Below are 26,130 nucleotides of genomic sequence, written 5' to 3' on the forward strand. Positions count from 1 at the left end.
ATGGGTGAAACGAGTACATGGGTTAAATTTAAGTCCATCCAACAACTGTTTTTTGAGCACCTGCAGTGTGAGGGGCCCTGGGTTGAGAGCTTTGGGAACGTAGTGGTGAATTGGTACCTAATCTCAAGGAGCTTATAGGCTAATGGGAGAATCACATGTCCAGGAAGCCACATAAGACATAGTGCAGAAGCAGCATAGCATGGCTGCTGGAGTATGAGCTTTGCAGTGAGACAGATCTGGGGTTGAGCCCCTGATCTGTCCTTTCCTACCTGTGTGATCTTGAGCAAATTGCTAAGCTCCTCTTTCGGTTTCATCCATAGATTTGGATAATCACCGTTTCTTCATAGGGTTGAGTAATCAGTATACAGCCAAACCGTATGACATACTCCCTAAATGGTGGCCACTCTCATTGAGTTTCAAGTTTCCAACAGAAATAACAGAAACCTTATTGGGAATGTCAGTAAGACCCTATGAGGGGCTTATCCTGTTGGTTCTGAAGGCCCTTTCTTATGCCCCACAGATCTCTGTGGTCTCCTTTGTTTGCCATGGAGCTTGGGAATCCACCTGCTGCTTCTCTTAGGGTGGATGCCTCTGAGGGTCCAACCCTGCAGTGTCAACCCAATCTGCCCCCCTGTTTAGAGGGAACTACAGTCTTCCCTGCTCCCTTCTTCCTCCTTTCAGGCCCTTTTCCTTTCTACAGATTTACTGCTAATCTATCTTGGGAAATGAACAAGGAATAAGAAAGGTAGCTTATATGCTTCTGTGAGCCATGATCCTTGATCTTTAGTGCTTAAAACCCTCTGAAGTGGCAGAGTGAGTGCTCCTCAGGAGAGAGGACTTCACCAGCAACCCTGACGCTTGGGGCTGTTCCAACTTGGAGGTTGTATGATTCTGTTACCTTGTGAACGTAGCATTGGAACATTGTGAATGGCTTTTCATGCTGAGCTCCTTTATCATGTGCAAGGAGACAAAGGAGGATCTTAGAGCACATCTTAATGCCAGACATATCATACCTAGAATCCAGGTGAGGTTATTTAACACCGTGGATTTCATAGTCCACGGTGTCTGAAATGAATAGGAAGGAGAGAAGGTGAGCGAGCCTGGAGCCTAGGGTTGCTGACAAGATACCATTCCTGGAACAAGATGAAAATTAGAGGTAAAGAAAGACAAAAGTGGAACTGAAATCCTGTTGGCCAAAGGGATACTGGATGGGTGGAGGGATGGGATCCGAAAGTAGTAACTTGGAATTTCACTTTGGATAGGAAGGGTTGCTTCATATTTTGAAGCCACATGGGATGAGACTATAGAGACTGGAAGACAGAAGTTGGGGGAACAGAGGATGAGTGTCCCTAAGAGAAGCAGGAACTGCCTATAAGATCCCACTCATTCCCTGAGGCATCCTGCACTTACCTGTCAGTCTGTGGGGGTAGCCTGTCTCTAAGGTGGCTCAAGGGGTGAAGTGATATCTGGAGCCTCTTCTGGGGAGGATGCCAACCCCTGCCTTTCCTTTGGTTTCTGTCCTTTTGCAAGCCGGTGCTGGTAAAGGAGAGAAAGTTAAAAAAAAAACCCACAATTGTTGACCTGAGTAATTTCATCATCCATAAAAACGCAAAAAGGTAGGAAAGACAGACAATGCTAAGAGTATAATTCGGGGGGCTAAAGAAGATAATGATGAATTCAGTTAAAGGAGGAGCCAGTGGGAGGTTCCAGGACTTCTGGTACCTCTAGTCTAGGATTCTTCCAACTCCTTGATTTGCCCCTTGCCCACAGGAACACCCAGTAATTATTTGTTGTAATATTTGCTTACCACACATAGCTGTGCGTTTCTACATTACTCATTAGAGGCTCTCCTCTTCCAGTTTCCTACTATGTTGGAACCTTGGGGACTCACACTGAGATCAAGAGAGTGGCAGAAGAAAAGGTCACTTTACCCTGTCACCATCAATTGGGGCTTCCAGAAAAAGACACCCTGGATATCGAATGGCTGCTCACCGATAATGAAGGGAACCAAAAAGTGGTAAGTATACAATTGGCCAGAGCCTTCCCCCCAGCCTCACCCCCTGCTCTTCCCCTCATTCTCCCACAGTTGTCTTTCCTCAGTCCTCCAGTTTTCTGTAGGGTCGGAAAGGGTTAGAATTGCTCTTTCATCTGGCTTATAGTTGAAAGACTCTAGAGACAAAAATTATAAACAAGGAATGGTATTTGGGTCTTAAAGATAAGAGATTCTGTGTTCTTTGGGCAAGCAAGAAAGCCACCTATCATTTGCCCAAGGAGGGAATCTGTGCTGTTAGTGTCTTTCCCAAGAAGGGAGCTAAGATGCAGTAGCTTGATTCCCAAGCCTAGTGGCCAGAACCGCAGATCTATACTCGGAAGCCTGTTCCTCTTCCTCCTCTGAGACCATTACCACCTGCCCATGTTTAAGCTTTGCACAAAATCATGACATTCAAGCTCTGAGATCATGTAATATGACAAACGACATATGATGCAGGACATGACTGAAAATGTTTATCACATATATAATTGGCCAGCAAAAGAATTGGTACTGGTTCTGGGGTTGGAAAATGAAGGAGCTGGCCCTGGGTCTTCTGTGCTCAGGATGCTGAGGTCCATTGGTGCTTATGGGCTTTTGGGCAGAACTCGTAGCGCTTTGCTCCCGATGATCCACAGGGCTGGTCTCTGTTGAGAGTGAGAAGTAAGTAGCTACCACATTCTCCTGTCTGCCTTGGCTGCATTCAGCTTTCCTCAAGCTGGGTTTTCTAGCATAATTCTTCTCATTCCATTTACCCACTGACTTTTTTTTTTTTAATTTTTTAATTTAATTTAATTTTATTTTTAAAGATTTTATTTATTTATTTGAGACAGAGAGAATGAGAGACAGAGAGCATGAGAGGGAGGAGGGTCAGAGGGAGAAGCAGACTCCCTGCCGAGCAGGGAGCCCGATGCGGGACTCGATCCCGGGACTCCAGGATCATGACCTGAGCCGAAGGCAGTCGCTTAACCAACTGAGCCACCCAGGCGCCCCCCACTGACTTATTTTTAAAAAGCTTTTGGTTGAGGGGCGCCTGGCCGGCTTAGCTGGTGGAGCATGCAACTCTTGATCTCGGGGTTGTGAGTTCGAGCCCCATGTTGGGTGTAGAGATTGCTTAAAAAATAAAATATCTAAAAACAAAAGAAGACAGCATTTTTGGTGGAAAGTTTTGTGATTTTAAAAAGTCACATAAAATAAGCCAGGGAAACTAACTTTAGACTTTTCTTCCTTTTCAGAACTTTATCTCTTGCCCTACTAAAAAGTGAAAGGTTGTCTTTTCTTCTTCTCTGTCCATACCCCTGATTTCATAAGATGGTTTGTGCTGGAAGAAACTAAAGTTTTCACTAAAGTAAAACCCAGGATCATTGTTGGATTTCAGCTCCTACATCACTTTGTCATTTTGATACTGCTTGTCATTTTGTTCTCATAGTTCGTCATCCTGAGACTCTCTGTTCTCCGTAGAGCAAGGTCACCTTAAACTGAGCATACTTATTCCGGCAAATTCTTAGTCAGTCGTAGACATGATACTCTCTGTTCTGAATAAAGTAAATAAGAGCTGTGTTCCTCTCACAAAAATTTAAAAAGAATGACTGCACTCATCTAACTTTCAGGCAAGTGTTTTCATTTAAACTAAAGAAAAAAAAGAGCTGCTTGTTTATGTAGCAAAGTGAATATAAGGCTTCAAAGTTTATTGCTGACTAAAGCAGACCACTAACATGGCTTTAAGCAGCCACAGTTCCCTACTTGTCTTTAATTAACACTCCAAAGTAAGGATCGCAATTTATTCAGTCATTCAGAGCACATGGATTTATTTAGCAAATATTGTATGCCAGGCTAGGCACTGGGATACAATAGTGAAGAAGATATCAAAGTCCTCACCTTCCTGGAGTTTACAGTGCAAACCCATTCAGTAACTTAAAAAAAAAAAACAAAAAAACAAAAAAAAACAAAACCAAACTTTTTTTTTTTTAAGTAGAGAGCTCTAAACATTAAGCTATGTTCCAGGTTCCAGTCTGTTTAGCACATAATATCTCATTTAACTTAATCCTCATAACTAGGGTTATTAGTCTCATTTTTCACATAAGGAACTCCATACAGCGTGTGCCCAGACACAACACACAAAGTGAGAAAGGGGCTTAAGGTCACCCATTTTGCTGTTTGAAATGAGGCACTGTGATGTCAATACCTGGGCTGTTAATTACCAGCTATGTTACCTTCATAAATAATTTGAAATTATAATCCGTGTTGTGTAGGAAATAAGGAGAATGTGGGAAGAAAATTATTCCAGACAGAAACAATTGTGCCAAGGCCCTGATGCTGGAAAAAGCTTGGCACTATTGCAAGTTCTAAAAGATCAAAAATCAATTTATTTTATTTATTTTTATTTTTTAAATTAATTAATTAATTTATTATCTATTTATTTATTTATCAGAGAGAGAGAGAGAGAGCACAAGCAGGGGGAGCTGCAGGCAGAGGCAGAGGGAGAAGCAGACTCCCCGCTGAGCAGGGAGCATGACGAGGGGCTCGATCCCAGCACCCTGGGATCATGACCTGAGCTGAAGGCAGACGCTTAACCGACTGAACCACCCAGGTATCCCTCAAAAATCGATTTAGGTTAAATTGAGTCACTACTGGATTCCCACTATCCACATACTCAGTCACAAAGGAGGTAGTTGAAGAGATAAATGGGTGAAGAGACAACTTGAGAACTAAGTGACAGAGATCATGATGGAGATAAGCAGAGTGTTCTAGATGAATATAAAGGAGGCGCCATTGGCCAAAAGTAGTTGGAGAAGGGGAAAGGTCAAGGGCAGCTCCTGTAAGAAATCACAGCTGATCTGAGTGCTGATAGAAATTTCCTCATTGCCCCGAGGAAATCACAAGAGTGTAGACACAAAGGCTGGAAAGTTCTGGGAAATCATGAGCAGCGAGCATAGGTGGAGTACAAAATGTGAGTTTACAGAGGTTGCAGGACCAGAACATGAAAGGTCTTGTTTAACAGGTTAGGGAGCTCAGATACTTTCCTATATTGTCATGGAGTTCTTGAAAGATTTTAGGAGTGACAGGGACATAGATACATCTTAGGCGATCACTCCAGCCCTGTTCAATGGCACACTGATTTAAAGGAGTCTTGAGTAGAAGCAAGATCAGCTGAACAATTTCAGACTATACAATAGGGGCTTACACTATATTCATGGGTAGCTGGAATATCAAGATGGGCGTAATACACAAATTTAGTGGGTAAATTTGCCACCATGTTGGGAATGAGTGAGGGTGAGAGAGAAAATATGGGGCGGGGTGGGGGGGGCGCCTGGGTGGCTCAGTTGGTTAAGCATCTGCCTTCGACTCAGGTCATGATCCCAGGGTCCTGGGATAGAACCCCACGTCGTGCTCCCTGCTCAGTGGGGAGCCTGCTTCTCCCTCTCCTGCTCCCCCTGCTTGTGTTCTCTGTCTCTCTGTCAAATAAATAAATAAATCTTAAAAAAAAAAAAAGAAAGAAAGAAAAAGAAAATACAGGAGGGGCTGGACTGGATGTGGTGCCTAAGATAGGCTAGCCAATGACCTGGACACCAAGGTTAGCCTTGCATTTCAATCCGAGCGGAATTGGCTCCCTCACTTTTGTCTAGGAGGCTCAAATATGCGGGAACATTTTTGGGCAGGTAGGCAGTTTGGGGAATATTTGAATCTCAGCCTAGGTAGATAACATGTCCTCTAGAACTCTGGAGCTTTCCTCCAGGTTCTAGGGATGGAAACATAGTTAATTTCCAAAGTCTGAGTGAACATCTCCTCCAGGGTCAGTCACAAACACACAACTGAGACTTTCCCCTCTATTTTTTGGATGGAGAAGTTAGGGCAGAGATGTTCTCATTCCCATGTCAAACCCCTCTGGCCACCTCCTTTCTCCCTTTCCCCCTTTGATATTGAGGAAGAAAACTCCTGATCAAGGGGTTGAGCTTCCAACTCTTGATTTTGGCTCAGGTCGTGATCTCAGGGTTCCTGGGATTGAGCCTCGCATCAGGCTCATGCTGAGAGTCTGCTGGAGAGGCTCTGTCTCCCTCTCCCTCTGCCCTTCCCCCTGCTCACATTCTGAATGAATGAATGAATGAATGAATGAATAAATAAATAAAATCTTAAAAAAGAAAGAAAGAAGGAAAGAAAAAGAAAGAAAAGAAAAATCTTGGATCAGAAACAGCGAAGCCTACATCTATTTCTGTTCGAGGCAGGTGCATGATTGCTAGGCAGGGCCTGACACAGCAGAGCACCTGCCAGAAAGCTGAGCTGCTCCATCTGCCCCATAAAGTCTTAACAAATTGTCCCGCCTCCTCCTCTCTTTTCTCTTTAAAACTGCGTTGTTCACAGGTCCACCAGGAACATCACGAGACACATGGCCCCACAACAGCTGCAGTTCATGTGCTTCATTTTTTGTTTGTTTGCAAAAGGATTACATTTATGTTCACTGTTCTCCCATCACCGCCCCCACCCCGCTGAGCAAGGGCTTAGTCTCAGCTCTACATTTCCTAGAATTAAAACCACAACTAAGACAAAGAGACACACACGTACCTGATATTCAATGTGCCTCTGAAAAAAACTGAGCCAAATCGCAAGGCTGGAACTGAGCCCAACCTGTGTCCTAAATGGGTGTGAAATGCTCATATTAGGCAATGGTTATTTAATTACAGTAAGATTATTTTGGGGTTGTACAATGTCTGTTTTCCAAAGATGTTAAATACTTACCTTAGTTGTCCCCCCAACCCCCTTTTTTTTCCCATTAAATAATGGGACAAGATTTGGGGGAAAGGGGAGAAAAGCACTCGGGAGTCAGCCCTACCTGTATGTACTAAGTGCTGTGGTGGGGATATGTCCAAAGGGCTGAGGCTTGCAGGAGGAAGTCAATGATTCTATCCAGGAAAGGCTCTAATGCACAGAAGGTAGGCCTTGAGCTTGATCTTGAGGTCTGTGTAGGTGTTGTTTAAGCCAAAGTAAGAGAGGCATTTCAAAAGGAGAGAAGACCACATGATCCAAGACAAAGACACATCAGAGGGTGTTGTTCTGAATCAAGGGACATCGAGCTTGGGGACATGGCTATTCAGAGATGCGAGGACAGGGACCAAAGATGAGGCATAGTCCAGGCTGCACTGGCCTTAGGCGCCACCTTCAGAGAGCTGAACTTTAGTCCACAGTGTGCACAAGAGAAGGAAAACAGATGGAGGCTTTCAGCTAGGGGGGCTTTACTATACAAATGAATGGAATGACTAATGTTCTCTGGGTACTGGGCTGGACAAGCTTGGAAACCTTAGGGGCTTTCATGAACCCAGAACCAGCCTAATAAAAGTGATCGTGAGTGCTTACTATCTCATTCCCGCAAAAACCCGATGAAGTAGCTTACTCCCATTTTACAGTTGAGGAACTTAAGGTTTAGAAAGGTAAATTAACCAACCGTAGGTGCAGAGCTGTAAGTGGAGGGGCTCCCGTTTGAATGTAAACCAGTTGACCTCCCTGCTGGCTCACTCTCAATCACTGTGCCCTGGTGCAGTGTTTTTTCAAAATCAGGACCCAGTAGTGGATTCTAAGCGAGCAGACTGTTTTGTTTTTTTTTTTTTAAACACAGTCTGGAAAATATCAGTGTATTGCACATATACTATTTCATGAAACTTACGCTTCAGTTGTCTATGTGCACTCTACGTGCGTGCTGGGTCACAGAGGAAAATGTATTTCTTGATGTAAGTCTGTTCAAAGTTTGAAAGCTCCTACACTTAAATCAGCCAGAGTCTACTGTGGACCACACCTACTAAGTCTCTCCAAAGTCAAATGTGACTTGCAAAAGTATTTCCTGATGTTAGTCCAAATATTAACATGAACAAGAAAGAAATCCCCTACACCTGAAAGGTTCACGAACTTCCCAAATCCCACAAAACCCCCAAATTCCTAAAAATTACCCAGCTCTTGGGGTGCCCGGCTGGTTCAGTCAGTAGAGCATGTGACTCTTGATCTCTGGGGTCATGAGTTCGAGCCCCATGTGTGGCATAGAGTTTACTTGAGATAAAAATTTAAGACATTTAAAAACAAATACCCAGCTCTTAATGGATTTCTAGGTTTAGAATCTCTTCATTCTTCCTAGGAAGCACAGACTCACTTGCTTGTGGTGATTATGCACCTACCAGGTAATATGAAAAAGTCAGAAAGAAAGTCACATGAATTGAGTACCTGTGAGGCTTCCCCACCTCACTTGTCCTACCTCCAAACATCAGCCCGCTCTCCGTCTTAAGAGGAGGTAAGCTCTAAAGCTTCCAGTTTTTTTTCCTGTTGCTAATATATTTCCTCCTCTCCCTATTGTCCCATATTGTCCCACTGAGTTGCCATTTCTATGGCCTTCCACCACCCCAAGAAACTTATCCTCTCTATGCAACGCAACAGGATGTGGGGCCAAGAACACCCTGCAAACATTTAAAACAGACAAGTACCGTATCAGAAGGCCTGTGACCTGGCTCTTCCAGGTCTGAGTCTCCTAAAGCACAGAGTTTTCATTGGATGCTAGGAACCCTATCAAATTATTTGCAAAATAATATGTACTTTTTTTTTCCTGGGTCAGAGTTCATAGGTTTTATCTGATTGGGAGAAAAACAAAAAGCAGTGAGGTAGGACAAAGAAATTCCTCAAACATGGTGCTGGCTAATGTGATGTGATGTGGGGTCCGGGAGCAAGCGGTCAAGAAAGAATTCTTGGGGCTCCATGCTGGGCTTGGAGCCTACTTAAAAAAAGAGAGAATTCTTGCGATGTTTTCGGTGCAAAAAGGTTTTTATTAAAGCACGGGGACTGGACCCAGGGGCAGAAAGAGCTGCCTTGGGGCGCCTGGGTGGCTCAGTCGACTAAGGCGACTGCCTTCGGCTTGGGTTGTGATCTCAGGGTCCTGGAATCGAGCCCCGCATCCAACTCCCTGCTCTGTGGGAAACCTGCTTCTCCTTCTCCCTCTGCCTGCTGCTTCCCCTGCTTGTGCTCTCTCTCCCTCCCTCCCTCCCTCTCTCTCTCAAATTAATAAATAAATTCTTTAAAAAAAAAATTCTAGATTTTGAGGAGCAATTGACTATACTTTTACATTGGGAGGGGGCAGAAATGAAGGAAGTTTCCAAAAGGATTTTCATATGTTAAAAAAGACAGGTCCTGGAGGTCTGGCTGTTGTCAAGCTAAGGTTGCCTTTTGCCAAGGCATTACCATTAAGACCCTTGGGAGTCCTGGAGGAAGGTCATACTCTGCATGCCTCAAGTATTTGTCAATGGGCTGCAAGTTGTAAGGAGATTTAATTTTATCTACATTTCTTTTGCCTTTGTTCTCCTGACCCCTGGCCGCACCCTGGAAACAGGAGGTTGTTTGCATTTTAAGGGATAAGAATAGGCAAGAAACCTCTCCCGGGAACTAGGAACTGCTTTCCGGGATGCCCAGGCTCTATGGGAAATGTAGTTATGAATCAGTGAACACAGGAGGGTCCAAAAGAATGACCCCACTGGAGCAGGATAAACTGCAGCTGCCCCAGTTTCAGATTAGGATCTATGTTCCCACCTCATCGAAGGCCCTCTCTAAAGAATGTATTAAACGAGAGAATGCCCTTATGTCTAAGTCTAAGCAGTTTGTTGGGGAGACTCACTTCCTTAATCTCCTTAATCTTTCCGTGAACTTTTCACTGCCGTGTTTTTTTTTTTCTCTTTAATGCAAGGGGTTAATACTTGTAAAGCATTTAGAACAGTGCCTCGAACAAAATAAATACCATGTATGTGTTTGTTAAATAAAAACAAAACTCCCCGGCCGAAAGTGTTGCATTGTGTTGATGGATTTTCCTTTCTAGGCCTAAAGCATATTTTCCTAAGGCCAGAGCCAAGGGCTGTGCTTCGCCCAGAGTAGTCACGAAATGGTCAGTGAGCAAAGGAATGATGTCCTTTCACAGATTTCTGCTCTTAAAATTCTTACTATAAGCCTGTGAGGTCGGTAGCTAAGAATTGTCCTAATTTTCTTTTTTTCTTTTTTAAAAGATTTTATTTATTTGACAGAGAGAGAGCAGAAGTAGGCAGAGTGGCAGGGAGAGGGAGAGGGAGAAGCAGACTCCCCGCTGAGCAGGGAGCCCGATGCCGGGCTCGATCCCAGGATTCTGGGATCATGACCTGAGCCGAAGGCAGACGCTTAACCGAGTGAGCCACTCAGGCGCCCCCTAATTTTCTTTTAATACATGAGGAAAATTAGACCTTAAACTTGGCTCCAGAGAACCTTTTAGACTTTGAAGGCCCTTGCCCAAGACGGATTTCAGAGCTAGGATCTAAACCCCAAATTCCTAAAGCTAAATCCCTTGCTTTCCCTTTGTCTCTTCCCCTATAATTTACAGCTTCTATTGAAAAGAATGCAGACATTCAAGACAGAACTTTTGTCTGGGAGTAAACACTGGACCTTTGACTGAAATCGTGCATTTCCTGTACTTTCCAGAATATTCCTCTGCATGAAGATGATGTTCTGAGGGACCTCCCTTCGTGTCTTGGGGGTGAGGGGCAAGTGTTCAGGTTGGGGTAGGAAGAGATCCTCAATTGGTAGGATAATGAGTAATCAGACCTCTTCAAGACTGCTCCCCCTACCCCCACCCTCCTACTGTCTCCCCCTGAGGCGGGTGGTTTCAGGGTACAACTCACTGAGTCTTTATGAAAGAGAGGGTAGGAGGAAGACGAGTTGTCATCCAGGGGTAAGGCTGGAAATGTGAGCAAAGGCGGGGCTTGAATAGTCAGCTAAACAGATGACAGTCATCAATTTCACTCTGAGGTTGGTGCTATTGTAATGAGTTCTAATCTTTGTGTTTAGACATCCACTATTTGGAGACCCTCATTTCCCCCTCCTTTTCTTAATCCTATATTCGTGCCATCAGGGATCTTATCCAGTCTCGTGTCTTTAAATAATCATCCACAAGCTTAGAATTCCCAAAAGTGTATTTCCAGGCCTCCCTCCTGAATATCCAACGCATTTATATGCAACTGCTTTACCCCATGCCTCCTTTGGGTGTCTGAAGAGGTAATCTCAAACGTAGGAAGTCCAAAACTAAGCTCCTGATCCACCTCACCCTGCACACTCTGACTTCAAACCTCCTCTGCTCCATCTTCTCTCTTGGTTGATAGCTGTTCTCTCTTTTCATAGGCTCACGCCCAAACCGGAGAGTGGCCCTGAACTCCTCTCTTTCCCTCATGCCACAAATACACATTTTTAAAAAGATTATTTATTTGACAGAGAGAGAGAGAGAGAACAAGAACAAGCGGGCGGAAGGGGGTGCAGAGGGCGAGGGAAAAGCAGATTCCCCGCTGAACAGGGAGCCCAACCCAGGGCTGGATCCCAGGACCCTGGGATCAAGCCCCACATCAGGCTCCCTGCTCCGCGGGAAGCCTGCTTCTCCCTCTCCCGCTCCCCCAGCTTGTGTTCCCTCTCTCGCTGCGTCTCTCTCTGTCAAAAAATTAATAAAAATCTTTAAAAAAAAATTATAAATAAAGGCAGATGCTTAACCAACTGAGCCACCCTGGCACCCCAACTCTAGTAGACTCTTGACTGGTTTTTCTGTTTCCATTCTTGGCCTCCTACAGCCTATTCTCAAAACAAATTATATCATGATACTCTTCTACTCAAAATCCTATAATAGCCCCCCACTTCCCGCAGAGTGAAAGCCATCATCTTTACAATGGCCCAGAGGCCCTGCAGTATCTGGCCCCACTGCCTGACCTCATTTACTATTCTCCAGCGACCTGGCCTCTTTGATGTTCCTCAGACATGCCAAGGCATGCTTCCACTTTAGGGTCTCTGCCTTTGCTCTTTTCTTCGCTTGGAACTCCCTTTCCCCAAGGCTAGTTCGGCGTCTCCTTCAAGTCATGCTCTCATGTCTCCTTCCAGTGAGGTCTACTTCGACCACCTTATTTAAATTGCAGTCTGTCCCCCTGGCCGACAACCCCCCCTTCCCTGTTCTATTATTTTCATAGTATTGTCTAATGTACCATACAATGTTCTTCCATGTCTGTTTGCTGCCACCAGAATGTATGCTCCCCAAGGGTTGGGATTTTCACGTGCTCTATTCACTGATATCTCCCAAGCATTACAACTGATGCTGCTGGCAAATTGTGGAGGCTCAAAATTTGTTGAATAAATGACTGTGCTCATGGGTCTCTTTAGCTTAACATTCAAATCCGGCTTTTGCTCCCATTTCTACCTCTGGATGGATGTGGATGGATCACTCCTCTTCTTCCTACCCTCTCTTCTCTTTCCTAAATATTCTCTAACTGGTCATGCTTACCAATTTGCTGTAAAATGTCTTTGAAGAGTTCATCTTAGCCTTCAGGAGCAGCTGGTGATGCTGTCCCAGTGAAGCCAGCTCCCATTTCCCTGGCACCCCTCATCCCAGTCAGAAGGAAACACTCCCCCATGCTCTTCTCAGTAGTCCTGCAGGAATTCTAATCTAGAGACCCAGAGAGTTGAACTGTGAAACCACCTGCTGAGGGAGGGGGCAGTAGGGGAGTGGGGGCAGAGGGGAGCAGCCTTCAAGGAATCTAATTCCCCTTACTGTCATGCCAATCATACCAATAGAGGATCTCTCTCTACCCCAGCCTGAACACTTGCCCCCAACCCCCACATACAGTATACCATAGGGAGGTCCCTCCCAAACATCGTCTTCATGCTTAGACTCCAAATTTTCAGATGAATTATGGTCTAATTTTCCTCACATATTAATTTCCACAGAAATAGAAATTAACTTATGGAATGCCCATAGCGATGTCCCTGTTTCCATATCCATAGCATGGCGGTGGTTCCTGTTTATAGAGATGCAAATGAATTTTGTCCAAAGGAGACTACAAACCTTTGTCCGATTCTCATTTGAACCTGTTGCAAAATCTTTCTGATTCCATCATTTATTAATGACTTAAATAAAATCTTTGACACATGCTTATTTTCTATGTATATGAAAGTCATAATTTTAGCTTTTTTTTTTTTTAAGTTGTCCTTTAAAACTGTAGGAGAGGGGGAAAAATATCTTTTCCCCTTTCTTCTCCTAGGTTTTCCAGCTGGGGCACTATAAATTAGACCAATAAAAGACAGATATTTGTTGGTTTGTTTGTTTTCTCTCTTTAAAAAAATTTTTTTTAAATTTTTACTGAGATATACTTGACATATAACATTTTATTAGTTTCAGGTGTACAACAAAGGGACAGGTTAATAGGAGAAAAACAAAACAAAGTTTATTAACTTCTGTGTACCATGTATGTAACGTGTGGGACTAAGTACCCACAGATGAGTAACTCCAAGGGGTGGCTAGAATTGGGGCTATATACCTAACTTAGTAGGGAAAAGGGAAGATGAGGGAGGACACTTAGGGAAAAGCAAATGACTTTTGAGGAAGATAAATGGGCCCTTAGAAGAACAGATGGGAGATATGCTAGCTTGTGATTTTGTCTGGGTGTGCTGCCCATTTCTGGTCTCCTAGAAGAGATTAGAGTTGTTCTCAGGAGGGGATTTATGACACTTAAATTCTTTTGGGAGGCTCTGCTTTTAGGTCAAGGGACTTCAAGAACTCAAATGCCTTTAGCATTTGAAATTCTTATGCACATGCAAAATGGCATAGTCTGGGGTGGCATGTCCTGGCCCTCAACACTTCCATAGAACAATTTTCTTTGTATTGGTATCATCTCTAGCACAGTGCTAAGCACAGAGTATGTTTTCAGTAAATGGGTATTCAATAAAGGATTGCAGAGTTGCATTATAGCCTAGCCAGAGACAATTAAGGACAACAGACATATATAAAACCAGAATGCCCCAAGGATCTCCTGGACAACACCCAGCATTACAGGAAAGGGATCTAGCAACCTATGAGCCCGAGTCTTTCACCATTTCTCCTCACATAAAAATGCTGCAAAGAGATGCTGTGGGTGAGAAGGAAAAAAAAAAAAGCCATTAGTCTGAGTGAAGGGAAGGTTTCATGAGAAGTTAGCATTGATTTTGGGTTCGAAAGAATGAAAGGGAATTCTTTTTGTCTTAAGATTTATTTATTTAAGAGGGAGAGGGAGAAAAAGAATGAGTGGGGACAGGGGCAGAGGGAGAGAATCTCAAGCAGACTCCCCATGAGCATGGAGCCCAACGTGGAGTTCTCTCTCATGACCCTGAGATCATGACCTGAACCGAAATCAAGAGTTGGATGCTTAGGGCGCCTGGGTGGCTCAGATGGTTAAGCGTCTGCCTTCTGCTCAGGTCATGATCTCAGGGTCCTGGGATCGAGTCCCGCATCGGGCTCCCTGCTCCTTGGAGCCTGCTTCTCCCTCTGCCTCTCTCTCTCTCTCTCTGTCTCTCATGAATAAATAAATAAAATCTTTAAAAAAAAAAAAAGAGTTGGATGCTTAACCGACTGAGCCACCCAGGTGCCCCGAAAGAATGAATAGGAATTCTTCATGTGGAGAGATGGAGAAAAGAGAGTTTCTCCATGGAAAAATGCAGTGGGCAGAGGCATTGAGTACAAGAAAGCATGAGTGATACTAAAGAAAGGGAGACAACGTTATCTGATGGTACCCAGATATGGGAGGTGGATAAAAGGAAATGAGACTGGGAAGGTAATGCAGAGGTCACTGTGAGAACTATAGACTGAATCTGGTCATCATTTGGAGGTGTAGGGAGCCACTGAAGGGTTTTAAGCTGGAAAAGAGCTGATGTGAGTTTTACATTAGTGTTAACTTGGCATCCACTTACATCGTTATGTAAAGTGGATTGGAGAGGGCAGAAATACACAGCAGTGGGGCAGCTGAAAATATGAAACCAGAGCTCAAAACTATGTCAGGATAGAGATAAGGATATGAGAATTATCACAGTAGCAGGGCTGGTTGAAATGAGCAGGCAAAGTCGAATACCGAAAATGTCTTAAGTTTATTATCAGCGACAGTATCTACCTGTACTTTTCTCTTACTCTCTTCTCCCCCATACTACCCCCACCGAAGACTGTGAGGTCCCCAGGGTAGGAGCTGTGTCTTATTCCTGCTCGTTTTCGGGCACCGTACCCTGGCATCAAGCTCAATAAATAATTTGCTGATGAAAAAGAGCATGCAGGGAAAGGAAAAAACATTTCTCAGAAAGGTGGTGAGGGCAAAAAGGATGATACTGAAGAATTTTGATATAATGGAAAGAGAACTGATGGACATTTTATTGGATGGCTTCAAATCTTTTCAGGAAAGCATTTGATGTATTGCAGGGCATCACGTGATTAATCCTTTTTCTATGTCTATACTTCTCTCCTTGTTAATCCCATTAGATTATAAATTACTTGAAGACAGGAAGAGGGTTTTACTCATCTGTATAGCCTCCCCCTGACCTGATGGGAAGCAGTCATCCCATAAATGTTTGCTGACATTTGAAATCAAATGAGTTTAAGAATATGCTGAATGGCAGAAAGGGCAAAGCTGAAGTTATATAGTTTGAAGTCTTGGTGGACAAGAACAGCGTGGTTTTGTTACTAACAGGAGTGAGGTGATGGACAGACAGAACCAGGGAAGGATTCAAGAACTTCACGCTATGATGCAGGCAGATGAAATTTCACTAAAACTTGAGATGATGATGATGGTGATGATGATGATGATGATGATTTTTAAGTAGGCTCCACACCCAACGAGGGGCTTGAACGCACAACCCCAAGATCAAGAGTCACATGCTCTACCCATTGAGCCAGCCAGGCGCCCCAGGATTTTTGGTGTTGTTGTTGTTGTTAGAGTAATCCAAACTTTGATGTCCCTACCTGGAAAAACAAAGACACAAAGACATGATGCTCATGTGTATTTTATGGTAGGAAGGGATGTAATTTTTTCCCAACTGACTTCCTCTTACTAATCGGCAGTGAAGCCCCCCAAAAGGAAAGCCAAACAATGAAGTCCTCTGTATCAGACTTGAATTTTAAGCATTGACTTCTCTTTAACTCCTCCAGTCCCCTCGCCTGGACTCTAAACTTTTGTAAGAACAAAACAGATTGATTTTATAGTGTCACTTTTTTGCCTTAGTTTCCAAACTTTCTGGAAGAGCACTTAATGAGCAGTGAAATGAATGCAGATGGCCACAGGAAGTGGGAGAGAAGTAACTGGTATACCAGGATCATGAACTAAACGGTCTTAGATGGTTATTTTCAAATCCCAGTTCTGCTACTTGTCTGCAATGGGGATAATGGCTACAGGATTCCCCTCTTATCCGTGCAGAATATGTTCCCAAATACCCCCTGGATGCCTGAAACCATGAATAGTGCCACATCCTATATATACCATGTTGTCTCTCCCTCTCTCAAAATCTTACTGTACCATACCCCCCCCCCTTCTTCTTGTGATGATGTGAGATGATACAGTGCCTCTGTGACACGTGTTAGGCTACAATTGGCCTTCTGACAATATGGCAGAAGGAGGATCATCTGCTTCTGGACCTCGGGTACTGAAACCATGGGAAGTGAAACCAGAGAGAAGGGGAGGAACTACTTAACTTGCAAAAACACTATGTGGGAAATTAACTAGATGTAAAAGTGCTGAGCAAAAGGAGTGTAGTATATTTTGAATACCTCACATGCAGGTGGCGGGAAATTAGAAAGTCAGAAAGGGTATGTGGGGGAGGGGCGCCTGTGTGGCTCAGTCTGTTGAGCGTCTGACTTTTGATTTCGGCTCAGGTTATGATCTCAAGGTGGTGGGATTGAGCCCCATGTTGGGCTCTGCACTGGGCTGGGTGTAGAGCCTGCTTGCTCTCTCTCTCTCAAAAAAAAAGGGGGAGGGGTATGCAGGGAAAAGGTAAGTCTCCTCTCCATCATTTTCAACTAAATCTCCTCACAGCCAACTCTTGATACCCTTATATGCATTTATTGTACATTCCCTTCCTTCCTTGACTTAGCTGTGTGAACTTGATTGAACATGTAATTCAAATGTAAAATCCCTTACCTATGAAATGAAATGGTTCTCAGCGTTTAATGAAACAGTTACTACTTTGTAATTAAAATGCTACACAAATAAGAGGTATTATCTTGGGAAGGAGAAGCAAGGCCTAGACAAACATATGGTACTTTTAACTTCATTTAGAACAGAGGTCTCTTGACCCTTAGAAATCAGCCATGGGCTTGACTACTTTGTTCCATTAGGAGTATCCCCTTTCCTCATCCGGACATCAGCAAAAGATGAAGGCCGAGATCCCCATTGCCTGACTCTGGCTTGGTCTGTCCCACAGGTGATCACTTACTCCAGCCGTCATGTCTACAGTAACTTGACTGAGGAGCAGAAGGGCCGAGTGGCCTTTGCTTCCAATTTCCTGGCAGGAGATGCTTCCCTGCAGATTGAGCCTCTGAAGCCCAGTGATGAGGGCCGCTACAGCTGCAAAGTGAAGAATTCAGGGCGCTATGTGTGGAGCCATGTCATCTTAAAAGTCTTAGGTAAGCTAGAGTGTCAAGGTAAACGCCTCCATCTTATTAATAAGGTCTCTGTGAGGAATAGCCAAATGCCCCATGGTGGTACATAACCTTTTGTTTGATACCCTGTATTATACATTCAGAGATCACCTAGTCCGGTTCCCTGGGAAGAAGTATGTTCTCTATTTTAGACATAATAAAAGAAGAAAGAACAATCACAATTTTCCATGGGAACCCACTTACAAAATTTAAATATCCTCTAATGTTTAAATGGTATTCTTATATTTACCTTACATCTCTGAGATACGATTCAACTCCATTTCTGGTTTCTGGCAGCAAAAGCTACTAAGTTCTGTTTAACTGCTTCCAAGTTAATGGACTTCTATACCTGTTTCAGTATTAGTAAAATCACACTCAGCTTTCCTAAAACTTCCAATTAAGTAACAGTGTCTTCTTTGAGAAATGATGGGAGTTTCTGGGGCAGCCTCTGAAAACTACAACAGCACCACTGGAAGCAGCTGGAATTGGGTGTATGTGTGTGCGGGGGATGGAGGTGGGTGTATTTCCGGGGGTGCTGTAAAGCATGGTTGCATAGCAAAAGGCTACTGAATCCCCACTCAAAAGTGGACCGTAACAGATGGCTAGAGAAACAGCTCAACAGGACGTAGTTCTTCCACAGAATCTGGTGTTTGGCGATCTTTGAAGCTTTTTCTTTTTGCCAGTGAGACCATCAAAGCCCAAATGCGAGTTGGAAGGAGAGCTGACAGAAGGAAGTGACGTGACCCTGCAGTGTGAGTCAGCCTCTGGCACAAAGCCCATCATGTATTACTGGCAGCGAATCCGGGAGAAGGAGGGAGAGGATGAACATCTCCCTCCCAAGTCCAGGATTGGTAAGTCATCTTTCCACCAGTCTGCTGAGACAACAGAATGGTACTCTAGCCATGAATTCTAAATCTGGTTTTGTCAGCAACTCACCATGTGACCTTGAACACACTGCCGAACTTCTTTGAGCTTCTATTTTTCATCCGTCAACCCGGACAGAAAAAAAAAAAAATCCGTCTTTTCTTTCCTCAAATGGCACATAAAAGCAGCAAAAGAAATGAGGGAGAGATGTACCACAGATCCATGATACCTAATTACCGTATTGACTATCCCTTACACAGTTCCCAGCCTTTTGTAACCCTTGAGGATGTGCAACTTCAAAGAATGTTCACCTTTCTTTCCACATTCCAAAAAAATCTATCATCTCTTCCTTAGCAAACTGTATTAGAGCATCTTAGGTCAATGATGCAATGAGGTGAACAGTAAACAGAGACCCTGTCACACTAAGAGGATTACAGTCGTTCCTTCTGCTTGTGTGTAGACTACAATAACCCTGGACGTGTTCTGCTACACAATCTCACCATGGCGTCCTCTGGGCTCTACCAATGCACAGCGGGCAATGAGGCTGGGAAGGAGAGCTGTGTGGTGCGAGTGACTGTACAGTGTAAGTATCCAAGGGGCTTGTTCTTGCGTCTGCATTGTGGTTCCGTGTAAAACACTTCTAATCACAAGAGGAAGGTCAAAGTAAAAACCTTTATTTCCAGAAGGACATGGCTGTTGCTAAAATAAATTCAGCAGTTGCGATGACCCTTCCAATCTTGGAGCTCACTCTCTGTTTAGGAACCTGTGTGAATTTGTCAGCTTCCTAAAGAAATTTATTCTGTCCAGGAGAGGACCAAATGGAGATTTCCTTTATAAATGTAAATTTCCCTTACAAAAGGGTATCTTCTACTTTGTTTTTAGAACTTCTCCTGTGTCTGCTGTTTCTCAGAGATGATCAGCTGAAGGGGGCACCTGGCTGGCTTAGTCAGTAGAGGATAGACTCTTGATCTCAGGGTCGTGAGTTCAAGCCCCACACTGGGTGTGGAGCCTACTTCAAAAAAATCAGCTTAAAATAGTCCTAATGCCAAAGAGGCATATTTTGGGGTGGCATGATCTGCTACCTTTCAATATCAAAGGGGTTAGTCATACACCAAGGGTAAATGGGAAACTCAAGAAGACAGAAAGATCTGGAAATACCTTGTCCGGGGCTTATGTTTTGCTTGTTTGAGTAAACGCTGTTCCCAAGGTGGGGCTCAAACTCACAACCCCAAGATCAAGAATCCTTGAGATTATGAGTCACATGCTCCATCTACTAAGCCAACCAGGTGTCCCAGGGCTTATGTTTTTTTAAGTTCGTGTATTTCCTAGCTTATGTTTGGTTTTACCTCTGCTTTTGTTTCTGAGAAAATAGATGTACAAAGCATCGGCATGGTTGCAGGAGCAGTGACGGGCATGGTGGCTGGAGCTCTGCTGATTTTCCTCTTGGTATGGCTGCTGATCCGGAGGAAAGACAAAGAGAGATATGAGGAAGAAGAAAGACCTAATGAAATTCGGTAAACCTCCCTTCAAAATCCTTTCTACTAGACTTCCTTTCCAGAGCTAACTGTATAGTGACCAGCCAACATAAAGGTCCCATTTCCTCTTATTTTATTTTATTTTTTTATTTTTTAAATTTTTTTAAAGATTTTATTTATTTATTCATGAGAGACAGAGAGAGAGAGAGAGGTAGAGGGAGAAGCAGGCTCCCAAGGAGCAGGGAGCCCGATGTGGGACTCGATCCCAGGACCCCGGAATCATGACCTGAGCCGAAGGCAGACGCTTAACCATCTGAGCCACCCAGGCGCCCTTATTTTATTTTTTAAAGATTTTTTATTTATTGGAGAGAGACACAGCAGGAGCTGGGGGGGGAGGGGAGGGGGAGGGGGGAGTGGTGGGGCAGAGGCAGAGGGATGGGCAGACTCACTCCTCAGCTGGGAGCCCAACTTGAGGCTTAATCCCAGGACCCTAATATATCATGACCTGAGCTGAAGCAGATGCTTAACTGACTGAGCCACCCAGGTGCCCCTCCCATTTCCTCTTAACTATGAATCTGTTAAAAGGATTATTCTGGTTAGGTAAGGAGTTCCAGCCTAGGGACAGAAGGTCTGTTTTATCTTGCCTTTACTGTGAAACTATCTATCCTCAACTGAGAATGAAAAGATCAACTTTAGGTTACTTGTGATTCACTTGCACTTATGAAGGGCCTACAATCAAGAATGGGTATAACCTATGGGCCATGAAAGGGTTTACGTAGGGATACCTGGGTGGGCTCAGTCAGTTACTCTTGATCTCAGCATTGTGAGTTCAAGCCCCACGTTGGGGTCCACGCTGGGTGTGGCGCTTACTTAAAAAAAAATAAAAGGATTGGGCAACCCCCTGGGGTCCCCTCCCTCCTTGGGAGCTTTGTACTATCACTTTGCAATCCTCAATAAACCTTGCTTTGCTGCCCACCAAAAAATAAACAAACAAATAAATAAGGGTTTATGTAGACAAACCCCAAATCAATCTCAATGGTGAGTGCCTACTCTCCCAGCGTAACAGAGTTGACTTCAGGGCTAACAAAACATCCATTTGCCTAAGCCAACCATGAAGTCTCAGGGACTGGGGAAGCGCCCATTCCCCTAAATGGCTGCCTTCCAGTGGTATCATGTGAAGTTTACAGCTTGAGGAATTTATTGGGAAACCTCAGACGGAAGCAACCATGGTGGACGCCATCACGGTCTTGTCAGTATTAAAGTTTACCTTTGCTGTTTTTTCTCTTCAGGGAGGATGCGGAAGCCCCCAAAGCCCGCCTCGTGAAACCCAGTTCCTCCTCCTCAGGCTCACGGAGCTCACGCTCCGGTTCTTCCTCCACGCGCTCCACAGCAAATAGTGCCTCACGCAGCCAGCGGACACTGTCGACCGAAGCGGCGCCCCAGCCAGGGCTGGCCACCCATGCCTACAGCCTAGTGGGGCCGGAGGGGAGGGCTTCGGAACCAAAGAAAGTCCACCACGCTACCCTGACCAAAGCAGAACCACACCCAGCATGATCCCCAGCCAGAGCAGAGCCTTCCGAACCGTCTGAATTAGAGTGGACTTGACTCCCATGCTTTCCTAGGAGTCAGGATCTTAGGACTCTTCTAGTCACTGAAGCTCAGTCACCAGCCACACGACCCCCTCGAACCAGATGACAGGCCGTTTCAGTAGCAGTGAGCATTGCATGGAACCGATTCAAATGAGCACTTTCTTTATATGACACCAAACAGGAAAAAGGATGTAAACTGATCATCTCCCAAAAAGCATGTCATGGTGCCTTGAGACCAGAGTGGGGAAAAGCGGGGGTCCAAATCTGTGTGTTTGTTGACCAGGACCTGTGGTGGAAAAGGCTGGGGAAAGGGGAACTGAACACACTTAAAACTTCTCACCTGAGATGTTTTGTATCAATACTTCGGCTCAACGTTGTCAAGAAGAAATGAGATGTTGTTCATAAATTTTCTATGCATTTCTGCAAACCTACTGGATTGTTGTGATTATTCAGAGTCAAGTGGAACCCACAGCCTTATATTTCACCTAGCTGCACCATGTACTGGGCATATTGCTTCTGAGAAATTTCAAAAAAGGAAATACATTTCTTCTGACCTGACTTCATTTACCATAAGGTTTGGATATTAATTTTACAAGGAGTTGAACTAGTGGGAGGTGAAGAATGATTTGAGTTTCTCCCCCTCTATCCACTACTAATCTCCCACTTCTATCAAACCGTAAGAGAACTAAGAAAGGAATTCAAAATGTGTGACAGGGGACTGTGAAAAACTTTCCATCTTAATGATATTCAGAGGGTCACTGACAGATATCAGAAATATATACTGGAACAATTATGGACTGTCCCTCAAATCAGACGTCTCTGAGGACTTCCCTGCTGGATATCTGGAGCAAAAAAACATTCACTGTGTGTCATTTGACAATTTTCCTAGAAGTCTTTTAGAGAAAGAGAGATCTTTCAGAGATGCTAAAAGATCATCTAACATATCATTGCATTCTCTTCTGAGAACATATGAAATCAGAATTTCAAGACTGACTAAATGAGAAAGGGAGCTTAGATAGATCAATTTTCTCTTAATATATTGAGGAGTGGTATAAGGAAGTTTACTCTTACACCAAACTTGGAGCTTCCTCCATTTCTTTCATTTTAGGAGAAAGGTGTGAACCTGGGGCTTTTGATAATTCTAGGCCTTAAATTATCAAAAAGATCAGGGATTGCCAATGTTTCCTAATGGCATTGCAAGTACGTCATAATCATTCCCTCCTGAGAGGCTGACACAGAGAGAAATTCAGTAATTTCCCAGCCTCTGAGGAAGTCCAGGTCTGGAAGGAAAGGGAATTATATTTAGGGAAGGGATGGTGAGGATAACTCATGGGTGGCAGGACAGGGCTGGATTAGTGACTGCTAACATTCGAACTGTCACCATCTTGGAAACAATGAACAGAAATGATTCACCAGGATAACCATCAAAGAGTTGATTCATGGAAGAAAGGTGTGTGAGAAATAAAAAGAAAAGCACAGCCTCCAATACAAGAACTTGCCTTTTTAATAGTGTTGACTATTCTGTGAGTCAAATTCATCCTATGGCAAGAATGGCAGATCTGAAATAGCCCTGCAAGGACCTTAGGACAAATGTCAACAGATCACCATTGGTAGTGCAAAATATTTATGATTAAAAGAGAAAGTCATGCTGAATCTGGAGATGAAAGCATTGTTTCTAAAATGGGAATCAGATGCTTGAAGAGAAAAGGCAGATCTGGGATTTGGCCCCATTTCTCTGGTTTTTCATTTCTACATTTAATTCTCACAAAACAGTCCTCATATAGTGCAAATGCATTTCCCTCTAAGGTTCTTTAAGAAGAAGAAGAAAAGAGAAAGAAATTGGGGTTTATCCTTGGGTGAAAACTGTAATCTGAGGTTTGTCTTCCTCTTATAAAAAGCTGGGAAATAAGAGACATTGAGGAAGTAATGTAAAGAATGTCTGCTATTAATTTAAGAAGGCTGGCATATTTGGAATGCTTCTTATACTGCCTCATTGTAAGATAGAAACCCCTTCCATACTCTTTTTTATTCTTTTAGTAGTGTGGTAACCTATCACCTCTGCTATGAAATTCTGAGAATTCCCATTCCTAGAGTACCTGAGCCAAACAAGTACACTCTGGAGGCTGCAGCTCTACCATCACAAGCAATTTGCTCTTATTATTTACACCTTTGAACCTAATGTTTCCTGTATATGCCTTTGAAAGCAGGAATCAGTCCCCTTTGCATGATGTGGAGATTTAGGTTATTTAAACATGTTAGTTACTAAAAGACTAAAATACCAGTTGAATATCCAGATTTGGGGTATCTATTCCCACTGGAAATCTACAAGAAAATTCACAAAACAGGTAACTACCTAAAGTCTGAGAAATTCTAAGGAATTGAAAATTCTGAGCGATAAGGGTGAAGTTTTAGCAATGAGAGTACACTTCTCTTAGAGTCAGGTTTTTGGGTTCAGATGAAGTTCTGAGACACTACTGGCTTCAAACCATATTCCATTAACTTTAAGTCAAATAAATTTGATCCTTTAATATGAAACAAACAAAAAGGCAAGATAGCTAAAAAGTAGAAGGAAGAAATGTTTGTGGGAAGAAGATACTGATGGAATGATGTGAATGTTTGGAGAATAACCATTTCAATAAAATATATAAACCAAACTTAAATTTGGAAAATAATGAAGTTGATGCCCTTGTTGTTACACTGTATAAAAATAACTTCAGAATTGCTGTTGCAAAAAGACATAATTTTGCTTCATTTCTGGTATTAAGCTGTTTATATTTTAACTTCTAAGTTGCCTTGTAATTGAGACTGTGTTTGATCACAAAAAACAAATATTTATTACAGATGTATCTGTATTAGCAATTAAAAAATAAATAAGTAAAGGTAATACCGTAGAAGCTAAAGGTCATATAACCTTCCCTGGAAATTTGTTCATTGTTAGCTTGCTGCCAAAAAAAGAACAGAAGAACTCAGTTTGAATATGATCTATTATTTATTAATTTCAGTGACAAATATATCAAGTACTAGTTTCTCACAAAGCAAGATACTTAGTAGTACTGGAGATACCAAGTTACGACAGAGATCCTGCTCTTAAGGACTTCATCAAAATAAATACTTATGAAGCAAATATTTTATACCAAGGTGAAGTGCCAACAGAACTATACATTAAGGGGTTCAAACAAATCTCAAAAGAAGTAAACACTGAGAGATTTAAATAAATCTGAAAAAAAAAAAACTTCACAAAATTAAATGAGATAATACATGCAAAGCACTTATAACAGTGCTTGGTATGTGACAGGGACTCAAATATGTTCATCATGAACCCCATCCCCCAGTCAGAAACCCTAGGCTTCAGACTTCTTCACTGCAGTCCCTATGCCCCCAAACTTTAATTTTCCATCCTGAATGTGTCTGAAACCTTGTGTATTTCAAGAAGTGGAGATAGGACATTCATCTTACTGAGCTTTAAAAACAAAGTCTGAATCATTCTATTTAATAAGAGCATAGTCCAAGTTCTACAATGTATTTTGAGTGACAGGAGACACGTTATTGACTCTTTCTTTAATCACTGCTGTTAGGTGGGATACTTCAAGCCACTGAATCTGGGCCCTTGTTTTATTTTCCAATGCTTCAATAATTAAAATGTTGCAGGTAGTCCAGAGGTTAAAAGCTGCAAAATGTAGGGTATAGTTCAGAGACTGTACTTGATAGGTTGAGTGGGAAAAGGAAGATTGTAGATACCAAAGAAAATTGAAAGGAGCCTCCCACAGCACACATCTTCCTCTTTCTGGAGTTGTGTAGTTACATGTGTTTCTAGAAAGGAAATTATACCATAGTGTAACAAAAAAACAGACCAAGGATTCTGGAATCAAAAGCGCTAGCTTCCATTCTACCTCAGCCAGCTGTAAATCCTACAAATAACATCTCTGAACCTCATTTTTCTCCTAATACCATGATGTATAATATATATCTCAGAAAACTGTTTTGATGATTACGTTATATAACAAATGAAAGCCCTTTGTACGCTGTAAAAGCATCATATAAAATTAATTTCTTGGGAGATGGGGAGAAATTTAAATATATACCTCCACGTGCTCAAGCCTAAAATTGCGCCCCCCCCCCCCCCCCCCCGCAAAGGCAAATGTGCAAAAAAATTCTTCCTTCACATGTTTGAATCTGTCTCTAGGCCTTACTGGCTTTAACAAGGACAAAGTGTCCTCTTCTGACAGCCTTTTTGGAGGCACCGTCTGGAAGGCCTTTCTAATTCCAGCCACACCACTATGTTAGGTAGTTTTAAAAAGAATCTTTTCATTTATCTGCCCATTTATTTATTAAGCAAGAATATCAGCTGCCCTGCCTGTTTGCAAGAACACCCTGAAAACATTTTAAGGAACTGACAAAGGCTTAGAATGACAAGGCCCAAATACCTGCCACCAAGCACAATTTAATTCTAAGTACTATTGTTTTGTGGACTGATTAGTAATGTTTTCAAGATGCCTCTGAACAATCTCTCGTTTAGCTTTTTTATAAGTCAAGAAAGGAAAAATAATACATCATGTTACTAAAAATAAAAGAGGCTCTAGAAAGTCTAAATCAAGGACACGGGACTACCGGAACGCAGGTTCCTAATGCCTGATTCTCCTACACGGAAAAAACTCACTAGCTTTTCTTTTCTTTAACAGATAACTGAGAAGTGAGGGATTTGGGTGAGGGGACAGGGAGAGCCAAAAA

The 26,130-nt window shown here is 43.0% G+C and overlaps 1 protein-coding gene across 1 annotated transcript; it reads left to right on the forward strand.

Annotated features, from left to right (window-relative positions):
* On the forward strand, positions 1 to 24,307 carry LOC110586157 (CXADR like membrane protein). Its single transcript, XM_044919344.1, has 7 exons — positions 1 to 4; positions 1,860 to 2,017; positions 17,258 to 17,459; positions 18,158 to 18,325; positions 18,799 to 18,921; positions 19,711 to 19,852; positions 21,103 to 24,307. The coding sequence occupies exons 1-7, from the start codon at positions 1 to 3 to the stop codon at positions 21,365 to 21,367; spliced, it is 1,062 nt and encodes a 353-aa protein (XP_044775279.1). The 3' UTR covers positions 21,368 to 24,307.
* The last annotated feature ends 1,823 nt before the right edge of the window (positions 24,308 to 26,130 follow it).

Source organism: Neomonachus schauinslandi, chromosome 11, assembly GCF_002201575.2.
Source record: "Neomonachus schauinslandi chromosome 11, ASM220157v2, whole genome shotgun sequence".
In the NCBI taxonomy this organism is placed as follows: domain Eukaryota; kingdom Metazoa; phylum Chordata; class Mammalia; order Carnivora; family Phocidae; genus Neomonachus; species Neomonachus schauinslandi.